At 42.6% G+C, this 19,843-nt stretch overlaps 1 protein-coding gene across 1 annotated transcript; it reads right to left on the bottom strand.

Moving 5' to 3' along the window:
- Nucleotides 1-660: 660 nt before the first annotated feature.
- NPY (neuropeptide Y) lies at nt 661-9,469 on the bottom strand. The gene is made up of 3 exons (XM_054273977.1): nt 9,282-9,469; nt 4,097-4,177; nt 661-942 (listed from the first exon to the last, which is right to left on the bottom strand). Exons 1-3 carry the CDS (start codon nt 9,467-9,469, stop codon nt 918-920), a joined length of 294 nt encoding a protein of 97 aa, XP_054129952.1. The 3' UTR covers nt 661-917.
- Nucleotides 9,470-19,843: the final 10,374 nt, after the last annotated feature.

Raw genomic sequence — 19,843 nt, 5'->3', positions numbered from 1 at the left:
AAAAACTTCAAGTGTGTCTAAGACCCCCATTAGGCTAGTGAGTAAACATGTAAAATCTAAAAATAAGAAAAGATAAACCTGGAGATAGTTTGCCTTGTCCCTGTTCTGTGGATCTTATGGTACAAACCATTAATAACCCCAAATGAGAGAGGCTCAGAAGCCAAGAAGACCAAGGGTTGGGATTTATTACTGTGCTCCTTTACAGGGTCTTGGGCAATGTTAGATGTCTTTTTTCTGGCACAAATAATTGCAGTCTTGTCTTGGTTTATGAGTTACTTTAGATGTTAGTTTCTGCTATTTCACATATTGCCAAAACAAAGATGTTACATCTGTTTCATTTAAAATTACTAGCTCAGGCTTACAGCCAAGCATCAAACCAGTTTTGAGGAGTTAGCAGAATTAAGCAGTGACTTATTCCTTCACATTTCAAAATTGCCTTAAATTTTATTACATTTGTCAATGTAAGCACTAAAGTTTTAATGATGGCCATTCTGAAAAAGGCACCTCTCAGAACACTGCTTTCCCAAGTTATGAAGTCTGTGATAAATGATTTTAAACAATTTTGAGCTGAATCTGAGGCCACAATAAATGACGTCTTTATCTTACTTTGCACAGTAATTACTGTAATAACTGTGACACCATTGTTGTCCACACTACAGGGAAGTTATAATTCAGTTTTAATAGTTTAAAACAATGCTTTGTTATACCAATGACATGGTTGTTTGTTTTCATTTAGTATGTTATATTTTGGAATGCACAAATAATTTATTTAAATAAAGGAATATATACAAATATGACGAAGGAGAGAAACTCTACAGAATACAATGGCTGCATGCACTGGGGATGAGGCTATGATTTTCTTCAGAGGTGTGGAACTGAAAACTAGGAAAAGTTCTGAAGGTGTGCTGAAAATCCCATCACCACATGGAAGGGTCTTCAAACCTGCAACACATATTATGAATGAAAAAAACCCCACATTAAACACATATAAAAGCCCCCACTGAAAAAATTCAATGTTAAAACTGCCTAAAACATTCACTAATAGCTGCAATGAGAAATATATATGCATATTTGCAGTTGAAGATTGTATATGTGACTCCAACAAAAACATATGCATTATGAATTGCCAACAATCTGTACTTGATTGTAAAAATTGCTACCAGAACTTGCCTCTACATCCTGCTACCCTGGTACCACGTTTTACATGGCTGAGACTAGCTACAATGCTGCCTTACACCATTAAATAGCACTTAGTGAAATTAAGCTAAATAACTATGATATGTTGAGATATAAATTTCTTAAAGATATATTTTTCACATTAACTCAGGAGTAAACAATTTCCAAAGAGAACTCACTGAGCCAAACAAAATCACATCATGCTGTAAGCACCTTTAAACAAAACCCAAGTTCAAAGCCACCATCCTAAAATGTTATTATGGTATTCTACTGCTCATTATCAAGCTTTAGAAATATATTGAAAAGGGTGCTGAAGGCAGAATTTTATCCAGAGATCCTCTGCTTGCAAACAGATGTTTTGTCTACACAGAAGGAAAGGTTACAAGTAAGAGAACAGGGAAAAACACCAGGAAAATGCATTTGCCGTTATTTTCGCATTTAAAAGTAGCACATCAACTCTTGACTAAATATCTAATCTGCCTCCACAGTCACTGGAGAGACATGGGCACCTCAGAGGGCAACTGAGACCATGCCTATTTTAGGAAGGAAAGTTCATTCTGGAGTTACCTATCCCTCTGACTGACTGCAGAGGCAACCTAGATGAGTACTTCATACTAGATATCTAATTTTTAAAGAGGCAGTATCAGGAGATATACAGCCTATTACAGAGTATTAAACATTTCCTCATCACTCCACAAGACAGACAAAATCAGAAACATGCCATATCACACATTTCTGTCATAAGAACTTGCTTGTACTCAGGTCAAGGCACCTCCATTTTTTTTAATCTTTATCTTCCTTTTTTGCAATTAGTTTCCAGAAGAATCTCTCTAAACTTTCTATGGTCAGACACACACCCAAACTAGAACATCTTCTGGGGTGCATTTCAGTAGCAAAAGTGAAATGCCAAACCAGGCCTGTCAAGCTGAATAGAATTAAATCATTTATCATTATCTCAGTGTTTAGTTACAAAGTTCAGTTCCCACAAACTCATGAGGTATCACTCTCTGTCACTGATTCACTGAGTGCCAATTACATTTGCTCCATAACTAGCTTTTTGTGTAACTATTTCTATAACATTTACTTAATTTAAGTTTGGAATAATAGCAGCCTGCCATTCATTCATTCCTTCAGCCTGGCTTCCTCCAGGAAGAAGGCTTGGGCAGCCGTGCTGTGTGTCCATCTGTCCAGCCCTGTGTGCCTCTCCACACTTCCTCCCCAGCTTTCACACCCTTTGGAATTTTTCAACCAAGCCAAGGAGAGGCACACTCATTTTAGAGATGTTTAGCTCCTGATGTGCCATGAAACATAGGACTGGATAGAAAGAAAATTGAATTGTGTCCTCACATGGAGGAAAAAGTTGGAGTGGGCTCCAGAATCCATACAGAGTTTTATCCTAGAAAACATATCCATAGGAAACTAGGCATCATTGCTCCCAGAACTCCCATAACTGTCAGCAGTGAGTGAAAAACACCATACTCAGTTTAAAGTGCTGTTACAGGGGGTAAGAAATAAAAATCTGGTTCTCATCAATTCTTGATCTTAACTGCAGACTAGTTTGTTATTTTGCTCATGAATTTTTGCTCCCTGGTGTGTTATAAATAGCATTATTGAAACAATAATAATAATCATAGCATTTTGTGATGAAGGGGTGAAAATTACAGAGAGTATTAGACTATTAGGGAGATATATTAGAGAGTATGAGTGCTAACTACCCTGTGTGTTGCCTCAAATTCAAGACAGTGGAAATTTCCCATTATGTGAGGGCTCTCCCTTGTCATTACCAAACACAAAATAGTCTAATACATTTCACTGCACTTCATGCAGTTTTTCAGATAAGCATCTGCAGAGAAAATTGCATCCCCACAGCTGTGGTTAGTCATCAAACCATCAGCCAAGGCTCTCCCTACACAAAGAACTGCAGGTCTCATGAGCAGCCCCCCTGGATGGCAGCAGGAATTTTGGGTCACCTTCCAGTCTCATGATCATGCCCTAAATTCAATGCTACAGCCTATTATGTTTAAGTGCTCAACTAGTCCAGTTGAGCATTTGCAGAGCTCTTGTTCGAAGACTCCTGAGAAGACAGCTGCATAAAACATTTATTTCTGCAGTAGAAGTATTGTCAGCAAACTTCAGACAATCAGTGAAGGCTTAAACTGAGCTCATTCACGCTGGATTGTGAGTAAAACCAGTATTTTCCTTCATGAGCCAAAACTACTCCTGCATCTTACCTTTTCAACTTACTTAATTTTCAACTGGGTAAATTGCAGTCACTACTACAGTATCTTACATTATGACTAAATTGTCATTACCTAAATAGATAAATACATTATGTACATTTGAAACCCCAGTGTTGTTTGAAACACCAGTTACTTTAGTCTAGTGCAAATGGAAATAAAAAGGCCTTTTTTCCCCTTTGCAAAGCATTAGATACAAAACCTGTGAAATACTGTATTTTAAAGAAAAGTCACTGCTGTGCATTTGTGTATGAGTTAATACAAGTGCATATTTACCACTTATAGATCTTTAGAGGAAAAATTTAAACGTGTGAGCAGCAAATGAGTAGCAAGATGTCATCTTTGGAGCTCTAATAAGTAAGGAATCATCATCAGATATCAGCATACAATTCTATGTAAAAATGCCCAGAATGAGGCAAGCACTGTGGGAGTGCTTCCCTTCCTCTGAATAACAGGTATAGCCTGCTCCCAAAATTAGCAAATGAGAAGTTTGGACTATATCACATCTGGTAAGGCACTTCATGCACTCATAGATGGTGCTATCTCTTGGGGGAAAAAGGAATTAAAGGTTTGGGTTTTTTAAGGACATGATTAACCAGCTTTTGGTGGTAGGTTTTCTCCCTGTGAATCATATTTATTGATAATAAATGAGACTTAAACACAAATGAGCTCTTCATACATACCTGGATCTAGGAATGTTTTCTGTGCTTTCCCTCAACAAGAGGTCTGAGATCAGTGTATCTGGGCTTGATCTCTTCCCATATCTGAGGAAAAATTTTTAAAAGTTACATTTTTGTATATATCACTTTTTACAAATGAAGACTGAGCACAGAACCATTAGTGATTTTTATCTTTTCAGAAAAAAAAAAGAGCAGACATAAATACCACTTTCCAGCAATTTTAATTTGCCTTAGCCATGTGAGCAAATTTTAATTATTGTTTTATTTCTATTATTTTTCTACAATCATTTTACATTATTATACTGAAAAACTCAATATTTCTCAATTTGATGGCTGCTCCTGGATATTCTAAGACCTTGCACCTTACTGGTGAGAGCATGGAGGAAGAGGGAAGAAGCTGTGCATTATGTGACTTCCAAGCATGTTGGTCTTGCCTGGAAACCCAGTTCCATCATCCCATGAACTTTCTCATTGGTTTAGATTATACTTGTCCTTCATCAGAAATTTTGCAAGATTTTTTAAGGTAGCCAGCACATTTGGGGCTGCCCAACACATAGCACATTAGTTAGCAAACACTGAGCAATCATGAACTCTGTGGCTATAAGAAGGAAAAACTTGCTTTTTCAGAGTTCTTCTCCAACTAGACAGGATATCAGGGGCTACCTTTGCCCTTTATTTACACAGCAGCTGGCTTTCTATTTGCCTTTTTCTTTTTAGTCCTGAATGCTGTACACCACTTAACAGTTAAAAGTACTGCAATTTCCATCACTTGGGAAGGAATTCAATCTCTTATCCTGGGAAAACAGAAGTGTCAATGAGCAGCCTGCTTACATGATTACAAGGATTCATTAGCCTAAGAGTGATACCTATGAGCAAATGCTCCCTTCGTTGGAGAGAATGAAGATCACAGTTTAACTTGTGTGTGCAATTTCATTCTGGATCACAAAGTACATGAGCAGCTTCTGTGAATGCTGCTTGAGTGAAATTCTGAATTCAGAAAAATCAAAGGTGTAGTTAAGAACTAACATTTTATCTATTATTATCATGATGTTTCTCCAGTGACCCCAGTCATTCCAGCGGTTTAGATTAGCAAAAAAAAAAAAAATCTACCCAAACCTTCCAAACTACATTTAAAAAACTAACAGTTTTAACTGTGCATTGATTCCACTTGAATGGGGAAACCTCTCTCACTTTTCATCCCTTTTCTTCAACCCTTTGTGGTTTTACCTTGCTTTAATCATTTCAGTGCATCACCTGTGCTCCAGAAAGACAAAGCATCAGTTCCAGAAAGTTAAATTTCTTAATCTAAGCTGATTGAAAGCAGAGATTTGAAAAGAATCAGCCAGACACAGTAAAATGCTATTACAATAGTGCAATCAGGCATGATGTTGAATCAAATACCTTGCACTCCATCACCACCAAGGGATTTCTTTCTTTCTAGTTCCCTGCTCTGATTAATATGGATGTGACCTGGACTTCAACTGAGGAGGAAGCTAATTTTCTGTTATGTTAAAGAAACTGATTTAACAAATCAAAACTTGCTCTAGCACCTCACACTTGGACAAAACTCCCACTAATCTCTCAGGAAGTTTTGCCTGAATAAGAAATAGGCAGTAACCACCCAGAGTGCAGAGATTCACTCAAATAATGAGGACCACTATGTTGGGGAGATATACATTTTACATGAGTTCCTTCAGCATCTTGGCCACTCCATGCCACTACCTGTGCTGGATGGACCCACCGTGCCCTCACACAGCAAAGCTGCACACAAGGTGTTCACTGACTGCCACCAGCTGGGCTGCCCAAACAACATCCACTCTTGCTTTGTCAGTCTCCTGCCTACCCTGTCATTTTGCCCCTGGGAAACATCCATGCTACTGAGTTACTAATTAGGGGTCACAGAGTCAATCTCTTTTTCCTGATGCAAATGTCTGGAGACCTCTTTGCTCCAGCTGCTTCATGCCTTGCTCTGAGATACACACTAATCAAAAATCATGGCTGTTTTAAAAGGCTTAAAATATCACAATTCCAAGCCAGGTGAAAACACCTGGTCAGTTTTTATACTCCATTTGAGACATCAAGGCCTACTTTGGGGCATGCTGATAAGCCACAACTCCAGCTGAAGCCTAAGAGATTTAAGGAGCAAACATACTTATTCTGAATAAGGACACAGTATGTCAGGCTCAGCAAAATCTCAAAGCTTCCTATGGAAACTTTGGTGTTAGGATTCAAATCCCATCAATGTCCAATCCAGGAACTTGGATGTGTCTGATTCAGAAAATTGTCAAGAAACCAAAGCAAAGGGAGATCTGCTCCTGTGCCCATTAAAGGGTGTTGACAAGAAGCAGGAGCAGCAGCACTGCCCAAGTCACACACACTTTAATGTACTCTGCCCTGCCTATAGTTCAAGCTATTTCCAGCAGAAATGGCCTGGCTGCTTTGCTACAGCACAGAAGAGCCACAGATTCACTGAGAAACTGCAAGTGACAAGGAAAGAAGATATTTTATTAGCAAGAGGGAGCAAATAGCAGGAGGAGGAGGAAGAGTAAAGATGGACTCTGAAGAAAGCCTCCTGAACAGTCTGGTACAGAGGTGTGAGGCAAGGACCACAGGACAGCTCAGGAAATGAAGGTGGAACTAATCCAAAGACACACAGACATCTGTAGAGCAGCAGTCTGCATCTGTCCTGGAGTCTCTTTTAGGCTATAAATACCTGGCACATAAGGAACAAGGATCTCATCAAAAACAAGAAGCCTGAAAAAGGTCTCATGATCTGCACCATACAAGCACCCATTTACCTCAGGTACCTCAAAGGGGTATTAAAGCCGACAGGCACTGGTGTCTAAAGCTGAGATGGATCTGAAGAAGAATTTCCAAGGAGGGAGGGAGCAAACAGCCAGATGGACAAGGTCTAAATACAGGAAGAGAAGGATGGTCTGGAAGGAAGAAGCTCATTGAGCTCAGGTGAAGACTCTGTGGGTCACAGTAGCTCAGAGGGGAATGGCACTCAAATGTTTGAGTCAGGCCAGAAGCAGAAGGCAGAAAGATGAGCCAGGAGGGGGTGGGGAGGGGGTTGGTGGCATTCATAATGACAAAAATATCAAACAAGGCAGGGCAGATGAACCTGAAGAAAAAAAAAAAAAACACATCCATCTCCTCATCTCCTCCTTTGCCAACATGTTCTTACTGCTTCACCTCAGCAGCTACAGGCACCAAGCTGGGTGAGAGGCTGAGCACAGCTTGCTCACCTACCCACAGAAGAAAGCAGGGTGAGCCCCTGGACCTCATCCTCCCCCTGTCACAGGGCTCCCAAGCAGTGCCATGCACAAAAAGCAGAGATAAAAATCTGTTAGAAGAGATAAAACTTTGAGCACATCTGCTCAAACACACCAATCATCCTTAGACCGGTACAAGGATGCTTCAAAAGTTATTGATTCATTTTGCAAGGGACTGTGTCACTGCCAAAACAGGAAACCTCCAGCAGCTCAGTTAAGCTTTCCAAATGCAAGTGGCAATGGTTTTATTTCTGGACTGTTCATTCACCACAGTGGAAAAGCAGCACACCTTTTTGGTTTTTTAGTTAACCTGCAGAGTCAACTTTTAAATGTGTATCAAAAAGTTGCCTTTGTAATGCTTTTTTCTGCCAACTTTCTTGTACTTCCACATCAACTCTGTTCCTTTTAATACATGGGTGGGTAGGAAATATGAGGAAAATGTAAAGAACAAAATTTAAATTTTATCCATTAGAAACAATAACTATTTCAGGTCACTTCCAAATCTACACAAAAGAATGAAACTGGTTTCCCTCTCTGAGTTGTGTACTTACAATCAATAAAATTGGAATAAAAGCTACACAGTCAATATTAAAGCAAGCACACAGAGCAGACACTAGAAGTGAAGGCTGAACAGAAGCGAGGAGGGGTGGTCATTTGGATTTGGGATTTTTTGTTTTTAAATATGACTTTGCTTTGGACAGGAGCCACCTTGGAAAAGGGAGATGAAAGAAAGAAAAGAAGGGATGAGACACCAGCCTGGAGATCCCATCGCATGCAAGAAAAAACGGCAGCAGAGGCAGAATTTGAGGATTGGATTATTTTAACAGTAATCTGGACAAAATGTTATTTGAGTGCAGACTGCCACACAGAAGCATGCCTCACATGTGAGCCAGTTGTGAACATCGCTTTAAAAGTTCAGAACCGAAGAACTGTATTTCTATCAGCCCCTTCATCCATCTTACACACTTAGGGCAGTAGCACACACAATGTTAGGGGCTTCTGGGAAAGCTCTCAGTTGCATGATAGCCACCCTTCTAATTTAATTCTTCAGACTTCTAAAGGGAAAAATGAAAGCCTAATTTTAGACTCTCATCTGGTCTTGATATTAAACAATAGATAAATATGTCAAAGCTCTTCTGTGTCACGCACTATTGCACGACCTCAGAGTGAATATCTATCAATCCCACAGCCTAACTAGACAGACCATTTTTTATCAAAGAAGATGATTTTTTATAATAACTTGCCCTTTTTTTTCAGGCTGAGCTTTTACCCATACTTTAACAAGCATGGCCAACCCAGAAAGCCAGTTTAGAGCCAGGGAGGCTTGCGTTCACACTCTTTGGGCTTGAGTTCTTGGTCTTGAGAGAGGTTTTGTTTAGGGCTAGGGGTTTTTTGACACTCACAGCTGCATGAAGCAGCCTACAAACCACAAAACACCTGGACTATTGCAACTCCACAATGGGCACTTTTTCTCACCAAAATCTTGACTGGAGTCAGTGTCAGCAACAGAAGTGGGAAACTGCTCCTAGTGCCCTGTCTAGCCGTCTCCAGCTCCCAGGTTAGCTATCTTTCCTTTTTGGGGTCCCTCCCTGTGCACGCCGTTTGTGCTTCTGCCCGCCAGCCTGTCTGGCCAGAGCTAGAAGAGGCTGAGAGAGCAGAGGCAGCATTGACACTCCTGCCCCTTCTGCCAACTTGGGCGGTGGAAATTCAGCTCCGGACCCGTCGGCAGCTCAGGGTTTCACGGGCACTGCTCTCTAATCTGAGCACCACGTCTTTCTCCGTGTCCTTGGGGATAGCAGCGAGAGACACCCCCAGTGTGAGGGGACACCCCACCTTCCTCCCCTGAGCCTCGCCAAGGAAAAAATCAGCCCGACAGCGGGCGAGCGAGATGTGTGCCGTCCCGCCGTGCCTACCTCTGCCTGGTGATGAGGTTGATGTAGTGCCTCAGCGCCGAGTAGTATCTGGCCATGTCCTCTGCGGGGGCGTCCTCGCCGGGGCTGTCCGGTTTGGAGGGGTACGCCTCTGCCAGCGTCCCCAGGCAGACCAGCAGCGACAGGGCGAAAGTCAGCACCGACACCCACAGCCTCACGGTGCCCTGCATCTGTTCGGCGGGGCGGGATGGACGAGAGCTGCCGTCAGCACCCGCCCCGACGGCGGCAGCCCCAGCGCAGCCCCGACCGGCCCGGGCAGCCCCGCGTCCCCGTCCCCATCGCTGTCCCCATCCCCATCCCCATCCCGTGCCCGCCCCGTCGCGGCACTCACGGCGGCTGCAGCGGAGCGGCTCTCGGCTCGGCTCGGCGCTTCTGCCCGGGCGTCGGGGCTCCGAGTGCGGGGCTCCGCGCCCCGCCGCCCTGCTTTAAGGCTTCCCGGCAGGCAGGAGGGGCCTCGGGCGATCACGCCTCGCCGGCTCCGGTCCCCCCCGCCCCGCTCCGCCTGCCCCTGCCCCGGGAGGGGCCCGGCCGGGCGGGGCCGGGCGGCTCCGAGGGGGCGGGCGGTGCCGAGCCCCACGCAGCCCCCGCGCCGCCCCCGCCGCCCCGGGAACCCGCCCACGGCTGCCCCGGGATGTGCTCGGGACCGGCATCCTTCCCCCAGCGAGGCGGAGCGGGAGCCTGGGTGTCTGCAACTGTGGGGCCGCCGCGCTGCCCGAGCTCCCCGGGGACAGGAACGCCGGGGACGGAGCTGGGACAGCCGCGCTATCCCGCACCCATGGCACGGGAGGGGCCCCGAGCTCGGGCTTTGTAGCAGTGGTACTGCCGGACATAAAGCCAGGAAAGGAGGACGTTTTGGGACAGCCAAAAGTACCAAATCAGTGCCACTGGCTCTGACATGATACCCGGTAAATGGGTAAATTAGAGACTCACTCAATGGTTTGTGTTGGAAGAGATCTTAAAGACCAGATAGTTCCAAACCCTTGGACCATGGAACTAAACACCTTCCACTAAACCAAATTGTTCAGAGACCAATCCAGTGTGGTGTAGAGCACTTTCAAGGCATCCACAACAAATCTTAAAAGTTTAACTTCCTAGAGGACTGGCAGCAGAGCTGCAAATCTACCTCTCTCCACATCTACTCTGCCCCCCTGTTCTGGGCTACCTTCTGAAAATCTGTTCTAAAGTTGCTTTATTCTGTTTCATTTCTGTGCCTGAGATGCAAGTCACAGAAAACAGCCCACCCTCACCAATGCCATGGGATCACAGTTGCTGTCCTGACCCAGGGGAACCACTGCTGAATCTGGGACATAGAACTTGTCCTAGAAACATGGGACTACTGATTCAGCTGTCAGACTTACATGTCTCCTTGTCCAGATCTGAGTCAGTGGGGAGAGATGGGCACCCTGGCAGCAATCTGAGCCCTCATACAAAAGAGGTCTGAGACAAACAGAGTGGGGATCTTCTGCTAGCACACCCTTCTCCACTGGCGACAGGAACAGCCTGGGTGACTGGAACAGCTTGGGGGACTGGGCTAGGCTGGACACCTGACTACCAGAGTGCCTGAAGCTGGATAAGATTAATCCACTTCAAACAAAGCTTCAGATTTTGGTAGATTTGGAAAGTAGCCTTGCATGTTAGTAAAATAAGGTTAATTCTTTAGAAACAGATAATTTGATTAGCATCTTGACTAATTCCAGTTGGAATGACAAATCATGACTCTCATAATATCTTACTTTTACTTTTATTTGAAGGCAAAATAGCAAACACCCAAGTAAGAACATTTGATATACTGACAAAAGGCTTCAGGACATATTCTAAAATTCTATCATTTATATACTACTGTTACTAATTTCTGTAGTTATTATCGTATGCAGTTATTGGTTTAATAATAATCCAGCAGATTCTGAAAAAATATATTCAGTTTGCAAAAGCAAAGCCAGGAATTGTTTTCATCACTCCAGAAACAGAATCTCAACATTATCTGAGGAAAAAAACACCACAAACTAGAAAATAAATGGCTCTTGTGCTGTGCAACTAAGCTCATGAGACAGCGTCTGTTTCCATCCATGAAAGCAAAGAAAATTCCAGAAAGCTTAATGTCAAGAGTTATTTTGAAATCTTCATGACTCCACAGTGCACTGGCCACAGACCTAACAGCAAGACTACAGGCTGCCTTACATCACCCACTGAGTGAAGAATTTTAATGTGTGTGAATAATCTTCCATGCCACAGCCAGCAGCTCTAGCTCCTAATTTCTGCAGATGTGTGCACAGGGTGACATCACATCTTACAAAGTGGCCTCACTGCATCCCCTCCCACCAGCACACTCCTGCACATTCAGTGCTCACGTTGTCCCCACGTCAGCTCAACAGATGCGGCTGATGTGACAGCCAGATGCCTGTGATACTGCAAATGCTCCGAAGAGCAGCTGTGCTCTGGCTCCATCACTTTTCCTTTGCTATGCTGAATCCAATACAATGCCTAAACCACAGCTTGTACTGATCCAGTTTATCAGCTTTTATGGTGTGTTGGGAGCAAGTGGTGACAGCACTGGAGGTTGAAGCATCTGGGAAGGTGTGGCACAGTCACAGCTCTCACCAGCTTCTGCTTGATTCTGGCACAACCATCTCCCACCAGTTCACAGCACTGGAGGTGACTGTCTCACCATTGAACTCTTTCACCACTTATAACCAAGGTTGTTTCTCTCCACTAGCACCATTCTTTCCACACTATCAGTCTTCAAGGCAGTCCAAAGAGGAAAAAGCCAACAGGCTAGCAGCAGAGCAAGATAAGCACAAAGTCTGGTGTCTGCACACTCACTTGGGCTGTGAGGAGCAATGACATTCCCCCATCACCACATTCCTTGCTATGTGTGTCTGTATTCCCTGGAGCAGCATTGTGTCACATTGCCACGTCCTGGCACAGACCAGCACCCAGGCAGTCAGCATCTCCAGAAACCCTGGGCAAATCCCTTCTCTTTTCCTAATGATGAGGTACAAGGACTAAGCTTCCCCCTCACAGGAAATGATAAAGGAGTCACACTTGCTAGGTCCTTAGACAAAATTCTGGGTCTGGATCAGCAGTTAACCAAAAAAAAAACACACAGGCCACACTAACAGTCAGTTTGTTTTACAGCACACTATGAGGAAAACTCTCTCTCTAATGCAAGAGAAGGAATCAGTTTTGCCTCCCATATGAGACAGCAGCTCCTGCAACTGAAGGCTGTTCAGCAGGATCTGGGGAGAAATTTTTTTCCCTGGAGCAACATGAACGCATCAACTCATTTGTTGTGTTGTATTTTCCCATTGGATGCAGTAGCTTGTGCTGGATTTGGATACTGAGTGGTCTAAAGGTTTATGAGATGTTAAACTTTGCCAGCCCCACTGCGCCTCCAGGAGAACACTTCTTTCCATGCACTTTCAGCATTTAATACAGGAAGTCCAGAACTCTGAACCCACAATTTTGAATAGCCTGCTTTCCACAGTGCCTATTTCTGTAACAGTATTGAGGCACTGCTCAGCTCCAGATATGTGCCTATGCCCCACTTCATCATTTAGGAAAAGCACACATCTCATATCTTTGTTGATTTGGAAACACTTATGTTTGGAGCCATCCTACAACATCCTGTTTCAAAAAATGCCTTGTTTCCATTTTGAAACACTGCAAATCCATACAGGGTCTTCCAGTTTCTACCCTAATACGCATATTAACCTTAAATAATAGATAAAGCATACTTTAGATAGCATAATCAGTGTAATCTTGATGCAAAAAAAATGCTGGCATTTTTATATTAATGATATAAGCCTTATACCTGAAGTTACAGACATTTATAGGCTCTGGCATACCAGGGGGACCAAGTGTCCCTGGGTCTCAGTGATCTTAATGAATGTTTTACTACTGGTTTCCTGATTCATGGTCTCCTGCGCTTTTGGCTTTACCTGTTGATGGTTCCTCAGCCTGGATACTGGCCCAGTGTTGCACGAAGCAGGCAGCATTTGTGTTCTGGCAAGTGGCAGAGCTGCACTTTCCACAGGCAGCTTTAAGATGGGCCATAAAGGAGAACAAGAGGGTGGCTAGGGTCTTTGGAAAGAAATGAGTAAGACTCAGAAAAGCTGGTGGAGGAAGGAAAACAGCAAGAACCAAATGGATCTAAAGAATGTAGCCTGAGAGAGAAAGCAGAAGGACTTGGGCATAGCTTGTGTGTAGCAGCACTTAGATATCCACATTTTCTCTTTGCCACGTATCATGGGCTTGCAGATGTGCATCTCTTAGTTAACACCCTTGCTAATGAATAAAGAGCTATTTAATTACACGGGAAATGGGTGCTTCAAAGCTCTGAGCAGGTATCAATGTCAGGTACAGAACTGATGGGAAAAAAGTGAAAAGGAAAATGACAGTTAAATTTTGCCTACCTTTTAATGTCATGACACTTAAAGATTCAATAGACAGAAATTTATTGTACAAATTTCAGAGTATACTAAGAATGGAAAGACTTCCAAGACAGCAACATATTAAAAGATTATATTGTTCTGCAAGCAGTATAAATGTGAAAGAAAATTCAAGTCATTTATTAATGGTAATATGTTTGATTGCACTAAAGAGGGGCATGATATTTGCCTCAATTAATACAAAATTTAGTGTGCTTAACTTTGGACAGAACATTATTTATCACATGTTTTCTGTAGCAGACATGAAACTAAAGCTGTTCCTCATTATTACAAATATGCATAATGTCATTTTCTCACTGTAACAAAGTGAGGCCATGTGCATCAGTGATCCTAAACTACCATTCCATAATACCTCATTAATAGTCCCTGCTTCATATATGGGAACAAGATCAATCTCCTACTAGGGAGAAAGTGTTAAAAACTGGAGCTCCAGGAAGAAAAGATTTATGTGGTACTAGAGACATGCTAATGTCACATTTTATCAGCCGATGTTGCCTGTGCTCTTGCAGTTAAAATGTCTCACTGAAGGTTTCCATAGCTGAGCAAACCTTCCAGAAATGCTGGATCTTTAGGACTGGAAGTTCAGTCCGATAAGCAGTGCATAATTATTCAGTAGTCACATGAATTTATTGGAACCTATTTGGACAGGAAATGGGGCAGTTAATCTCATAAAATTAGGCTCTCACAAACCTTACAGTGTTGCTGATTTCAATCTTAGCAATACTTTCAGAAAAGCTTCTCATTGTGCTTTTTATACATCACACCAGTAACCACATTTTCAAATTCTATGTGCCCTTTTCAGGAGTTTAATTCACCTCTGCCTGTACCTACGAGTCAGAGTTGAACAGAACACCCTCTAATCCTACAGCAACCTCCCTTCCTGTCTGCTCAGCAGTAGCACTTCTTTCAAGAGGCAAGTCCAGCAAGCATTAAGCGGATTTGTAATACTCCTCCAGTCTTGGGTTTCTGTGGTTGAGATGACCCCTGAGATGTTAGAAAGTCTTTTTTTTTCCCAGTGCTGTGACCGAAAAAGAAGTCAAGATTAGTCGGTTCTGCTTTCCAAGGTTGTTTATTTTTTCTTATCTATTACAATTTTGTCTCTGACCTGCTGAGGTCTGTCAAGTATGTTGGGTTGTGGCACAGTGACTGCTATTGGGGTGGTGTTATCTTTTTATACTAAAAACTACGTATACTTTATTTAATAATATTTAATAATTTTCCAATACCTATCACCTATATTAGACAATCTGTCTCTACTCTAAACCAGTCAAAAAGTGTCGCCATCCTAGCAGAAGATGGAGGACAAGAAGAAGGAGAAGAAGGACAGGACATGCCCAGATTCCTCCATCTTGCCTGTTGAACCCCCATTCTAGAACCTCAAAATTCTACTTTTTCACCCTGTGACAAATTAACTATTGTTCTACTCAAACTCTTGTGGCTTGTAAATCTTCACACAAAGTTGGTAATTTTTTCCATGGACTAAAATCAAAGACACAGGTGTTTTTGACCCCATGACAAAGTCTCTGAGCCCCTTGCCAGGGCAAATCACCCAGGGCAGCCAGAGGAATGTCCTGGGTCCCAACACACCAGAAAGTAGGGCCTGGCTAAGTGAAACAACATGAAAATATAAGAGAAATGAAGAAGTTATTAGATCAAACCAACAGTGCATCTATCCTTCCCTCAATGAGATGTAAAAGCTGATTTCTGGAACTGTCAGAACAGGAAGAGTATGTCATGTTATTTCCCCAGTAAACTTTTCCCAACTTCTATAAAACTGGTTTAGGAACATCCTAACCAGCAGCTGAGGTTTTGTATCTTAGAGCAAACCATGAGGATCAGCAGTGTCCTGCAGCAGTCCCACAGCATTCCTGCTGTGCATTCCAGGCCAGGAATGAAATCGTCAGCTGGCACCATCTGCCACTCTGGTGACTGTCTGTGCCCCTGTGTCACCTTTGGTGCAGCACCAGGAGAGCCCAACACTGATCCCAGGGAGGTGGGTGACAGGACAAGGCTTAATGGCTTTAAAGTGCAAGAAGATAGGTTTATATTAGATATTGTGAAGAAATTCTTCACTCTGAGGGTGGTGAGGCACTGGCATAGATTATCCAGCGAAGTCTCAGATCCCCATCCCTGTGAGTGTTCAAGGCCCACGTGGATCAGGCCCTGAGCAGCCTGGGCTAGTGCAAGGTGCCCTTGTCCATGGTAGAGGGGTGGAACTAGATGATCTTTAAGGCCCCTTCCAACCCAAACCACTCTGTGCCCGTGATTCACACACTGAGTCAAGGAATGCCTCACGTGCCATGATGATGTGACACCACAGGCACTGAGCTGCCACACTGAGACACTGACCTGTCTGTGGGACACCCCCTGCCCTCCAGGAGGGAAGGGAAGGGAAAAGCAGGTCTCCTTGGCTTCAGCTTCTTCTGGTGATGCACAAGTGGCTCCTGGATGACTGTAAGCTGCAGACCCAAGACGTAAAACAAAGAAATTCTTTTTTGTTTAAAGCAATGTTTTTCGTAGCTTCACAGCAAAAGCCCTGCAAGCGTTTGACTCACAATCACAGCAGCATATGACTGGAAATCAGAAAAATAAAGCCTGGTGGAATCTCATAATGAAAGTTGTTGTTTTTCTTTCCCAGAAAACACAGCCAAAGAGAATTATGAAATACTACAACAAGGTCAGAGGGGCATGAGCAAGTGTCCTGAGGACATATGGTGCAGTGCACCGTTTTGACAATAACACAATAATACTCAAATAAGCAACAAAACCAAACCAAGCCCAATATTTGCAACTGTAATGACATTTGTTTTCCTATACCTTCTTGCCTTTTTCGTTCCCTCAGGACTACAAAAACCCCTGACAGTTTAGTAGGATGGAGATCTGAATGCTACCTCTGGCAACACATCTACCGCTGAGACCAAAGTCAGTATGGAATAGCTTACAAGAAGGTAGTCATTTAAAAAAATGAATTAAGCAACTAAAGCAAAATAAACAAATTCTCCACACTGAGAGAAAGTGATTTTTCATGTGCACAAGATGAGGAACTTGGCAAAGTTGTCATGACTTAAAGACAGACAATTACTAGAATTAATCATTCTCTGCTTCAGTATACGTCTTGACTTCAATCGTGTTAAAGATGAAAATAGGAGGAAAAGTGAGAGAAATCCAGACAGGCAATACTGTAAGATTGTGCTGAGTGACTGCCTGAAACTGCAGCAACAAAGACTTGCCTGAAACAGAAGAGATATCAGAGGTTGATGAGATTGTGCCAAGGACTGAAGAATCCAATCACACACACACAGAGAACTGTCACACTTCTTACCTGTAGGGAGTAAATCAGAGAGGCAGATATAAGAAAGACATCTTTCAGAAGCAAAGGCTTCTGAAAAAGCCTGCTTCTTGTGCTCATTTGCAGCATATTACCACATACTGATATGTGTACAGAACTGAATTCATCTACATCCAAGGCAGTGGAGCTGAAAAACATCTGTCTGCTTAAAATGTGGATATTATACTCAAAAGATCCCATCTTCTCTCCTGGAAAATTCACAGAATTACTTTTGCTTCCTGTCCTGCAACATTGACACAGCTGAGAGTTAACTTTCTCTTGTATGGTTTCATAATTTTGTGTGTGTTGAATGCTTTATTGCTTCTCATGGTGTGCAGCACAAGAAACCCTAAGTGCCAGAGCTGCAGCATTTTTTGAAAGCAGATCTAAGCCTGGAGGAGGGCTGATAGATTGTTTAATCTCAGGGTAATACAGGATGGGATTTGGTTATCCAGAGGCAAAGTAGGATCTTGTTTAAGGACTGGTTCAGACACTCCTTATCATCAAATCAAAAAGATAGGAGGCTGCAGAGCAATTCATCTAAGATAGAGGTCCATTGCAACTGGGAATCCTCCAGGAGATCCTACTTTCTCAATATCATCTTAAGATATAGAGATCATACATAATTTTATTAAAATTAGCTGTGATATTATTTGTGCAAATAGAAGACATTGAGGTGTAATATGGTGCTGCTGGGCTATCTATGCTCTCACCTGTTAATTGTTGCCTGCTGAGAGATTGTGTAAGAAAATATGGAGTTACCCACTCTGTAATCACCATGATTATGTTTGAGTTTAAGATCTTGTGGAAATGTCTTTTTGTCTACATTCTCCCATGAGAGAAGGAATGGACTGAAATACTTTTGGCTCCCCTTAAGCAATATGCTAACCTCCACCCAAAGCAGGAAAAGACAAAGGCGAGCTGTAATGCTCGAACGAGAACCAAATTTTGGGAAGCATCAGCGTGGGTGGGATGAAGGGGCCAGCTGCAGGCTGGAAGCCAGAGGTGGCACAATGCCAGCCCTGCTACATGCACAGCACCAGTGCTCTGCAGATAGAGTGCTCTGCAGAGAGCTGGGGGATGCTCTACAGAGAGGAGAGCAAACTGGACTATGCAGGTGTTCACTCTGCTCAGATTTTCCAAAGTTCCAAGCAAAGCTTCACAGAAGGATGTGTTGGTACAGCTTTTAGCCTTTGCTCTGCAAAATGCCTCTGCAAAGCTCAGACTTGCTAAGCAGAGTGCCCATCCTTGGAATACTGAAAGGTTTGGCTGTGAGATAGCACTGTTGTTGTTTATAAGGGTTTGATCCTTTCCTTCCCATTTGTTGTCCATGTATGTTTGGAGCAGTTGATGTAATTAAGCTGTCATCTGCCAGCACTCCACACAAGCCTCCCCAACAACTTTGTGGCCTCCTGGTAATGGAAAACTGTCACCTCAATGCTAAAGAGTCAGCAATCATTCACAACCAACACATTGGCACAAAACTCATCATTTTTGCTCACAGATCAAAGTAGCGAATAAATATAATCAGAAATCAGTGCAGAAAAATGTACTTCATTGAGGAGGGGGAAAGACATCCACTATACACACAAATCTGATTTTCCCAAGGAACCCATACCTTAGGAATACCACAGTATTTTTCTGCAACCATTTATTTTAAATCAGCCATACATCTGTCTCTGGGTTTATAAGAACTTGCCAAATCTGTGATCATTTGCAAACTTCATTGTGTTCAAATGGAAGCAACAAAACATTGTTCTGAAGGAAGAAAATCTCAACTGCATAGTCCAATTCATTTATTTATTTCATAGAAGACTTGCTGGAGATTTGTAGTCAGCTGAAATTTCTCCAGTTATATTTGTGACACGGTCACAAAATTAATTGCAAAGATTTTCTGACATTTGCTAGGGTACCTGTGCAGTATTTTCTATGATCTTAATTGTTCAGAGAAGTTCCACATTTCTCAGAAGTTTCCAGACAATTATTTTTTTTATTGAGCAGAAGCAAAATCACATTAAAAAATATCCACTTTTAAAGGTCAAACCAATGATCAAACCAATCCCTATTGAAGCTTTCTTACACACAGTGGTGCTGTTCAACTGTGGTAGCTTCACCATTGTAATGAAATAACACATTTACTTTTAATGTACTGACCTGGCAGTGCAAAATTTATATGACATTGCTTTTGCATTGCCATGCTGATATTATCATTGAGTTTTATATTCCCAGGTTGCAGTTTGTTTTTTTTTTAAAGTACATATAGCAGCAATATGTGGGCAAAAGTCAAACAAAGTCTCCCTAAACCCAACCAGATAGTTGGAAGCACACAGGAAATCTGCATTTGCCACTAAAATGACCCAGGGCAGCTCTCTGGCCATGAAGGCAAGGTACCAGCACAGCTTTTGTCAATACAGCTGAACTGCTTTCTCATCCCTAGGACAGGGTACTCTTGTCTGAACAGTCACTGATGAACAGCCTCTCACAGGTGACACCTCTTGGAAGCTTATACTCTTTACAAAACTCTTGCTTTTATTTCACTTTCTTCGCTTTTATTTCACTTTATTTCACATCTTTCATTTCTTCATTGGGATTACTTTTAAAGGAAGTTGCCAGCCCTCATGAGCCCAAATGACTGGGGATAAAAGTGTGAATGGGTGACTGAGCTACAAAACAATCCTTGCTTGTTATAAAAGTAAAGGGCACATTTGGGAAAAAAAAATTCCAAAAGAAAAGAAGTTGCTGATTCTGTAGACTTGAATAGAGATTAC

Source organism: Melozone crissalis, unplaced genomic scaffold (genome assembly GCF_028551555.1).
Source record: "Melozone crissalis strain CALT ecotype California unplaced genomic scaffold, PUWL_Pcris_2 ptg000016l_1, whole genome shotgun sequence".
NCBI classification, from domain to species: domain Eukaryota; kingdom Metazoa; phylum Chordata; class Aves; order Passeriformes; family Passerellidae; genus Melozone; species Melozone crissalis.
Note: the sequence above shows the minus strand (reverse complement) of the source record. Positions and strands in the feature narration are given on the sequence as shown.

Coding starts and splice junctions, on each gene's coding strand:
- NPY (XM_054273977.1), bottom strand. CDS start 9,469: ATGCAGGGCACCGTGAGGCTGTGGGTGTCGGTGCTGACTTTCGCCCTG. Junction 4,178..9,281: donor AACCTCATCACCAGGCAGAG/GTAGGCACGGCG, acceptor ATTTTTCCTCAG/ATATGGGAAGAGATCAAGCC. Junction 943..4,096: donor GAAAACATTCCTAGATCCAG/GTATGTATGAAG, acceptor TATGTGTTGCAG/GTTTGAAGACCCTTCCATGT.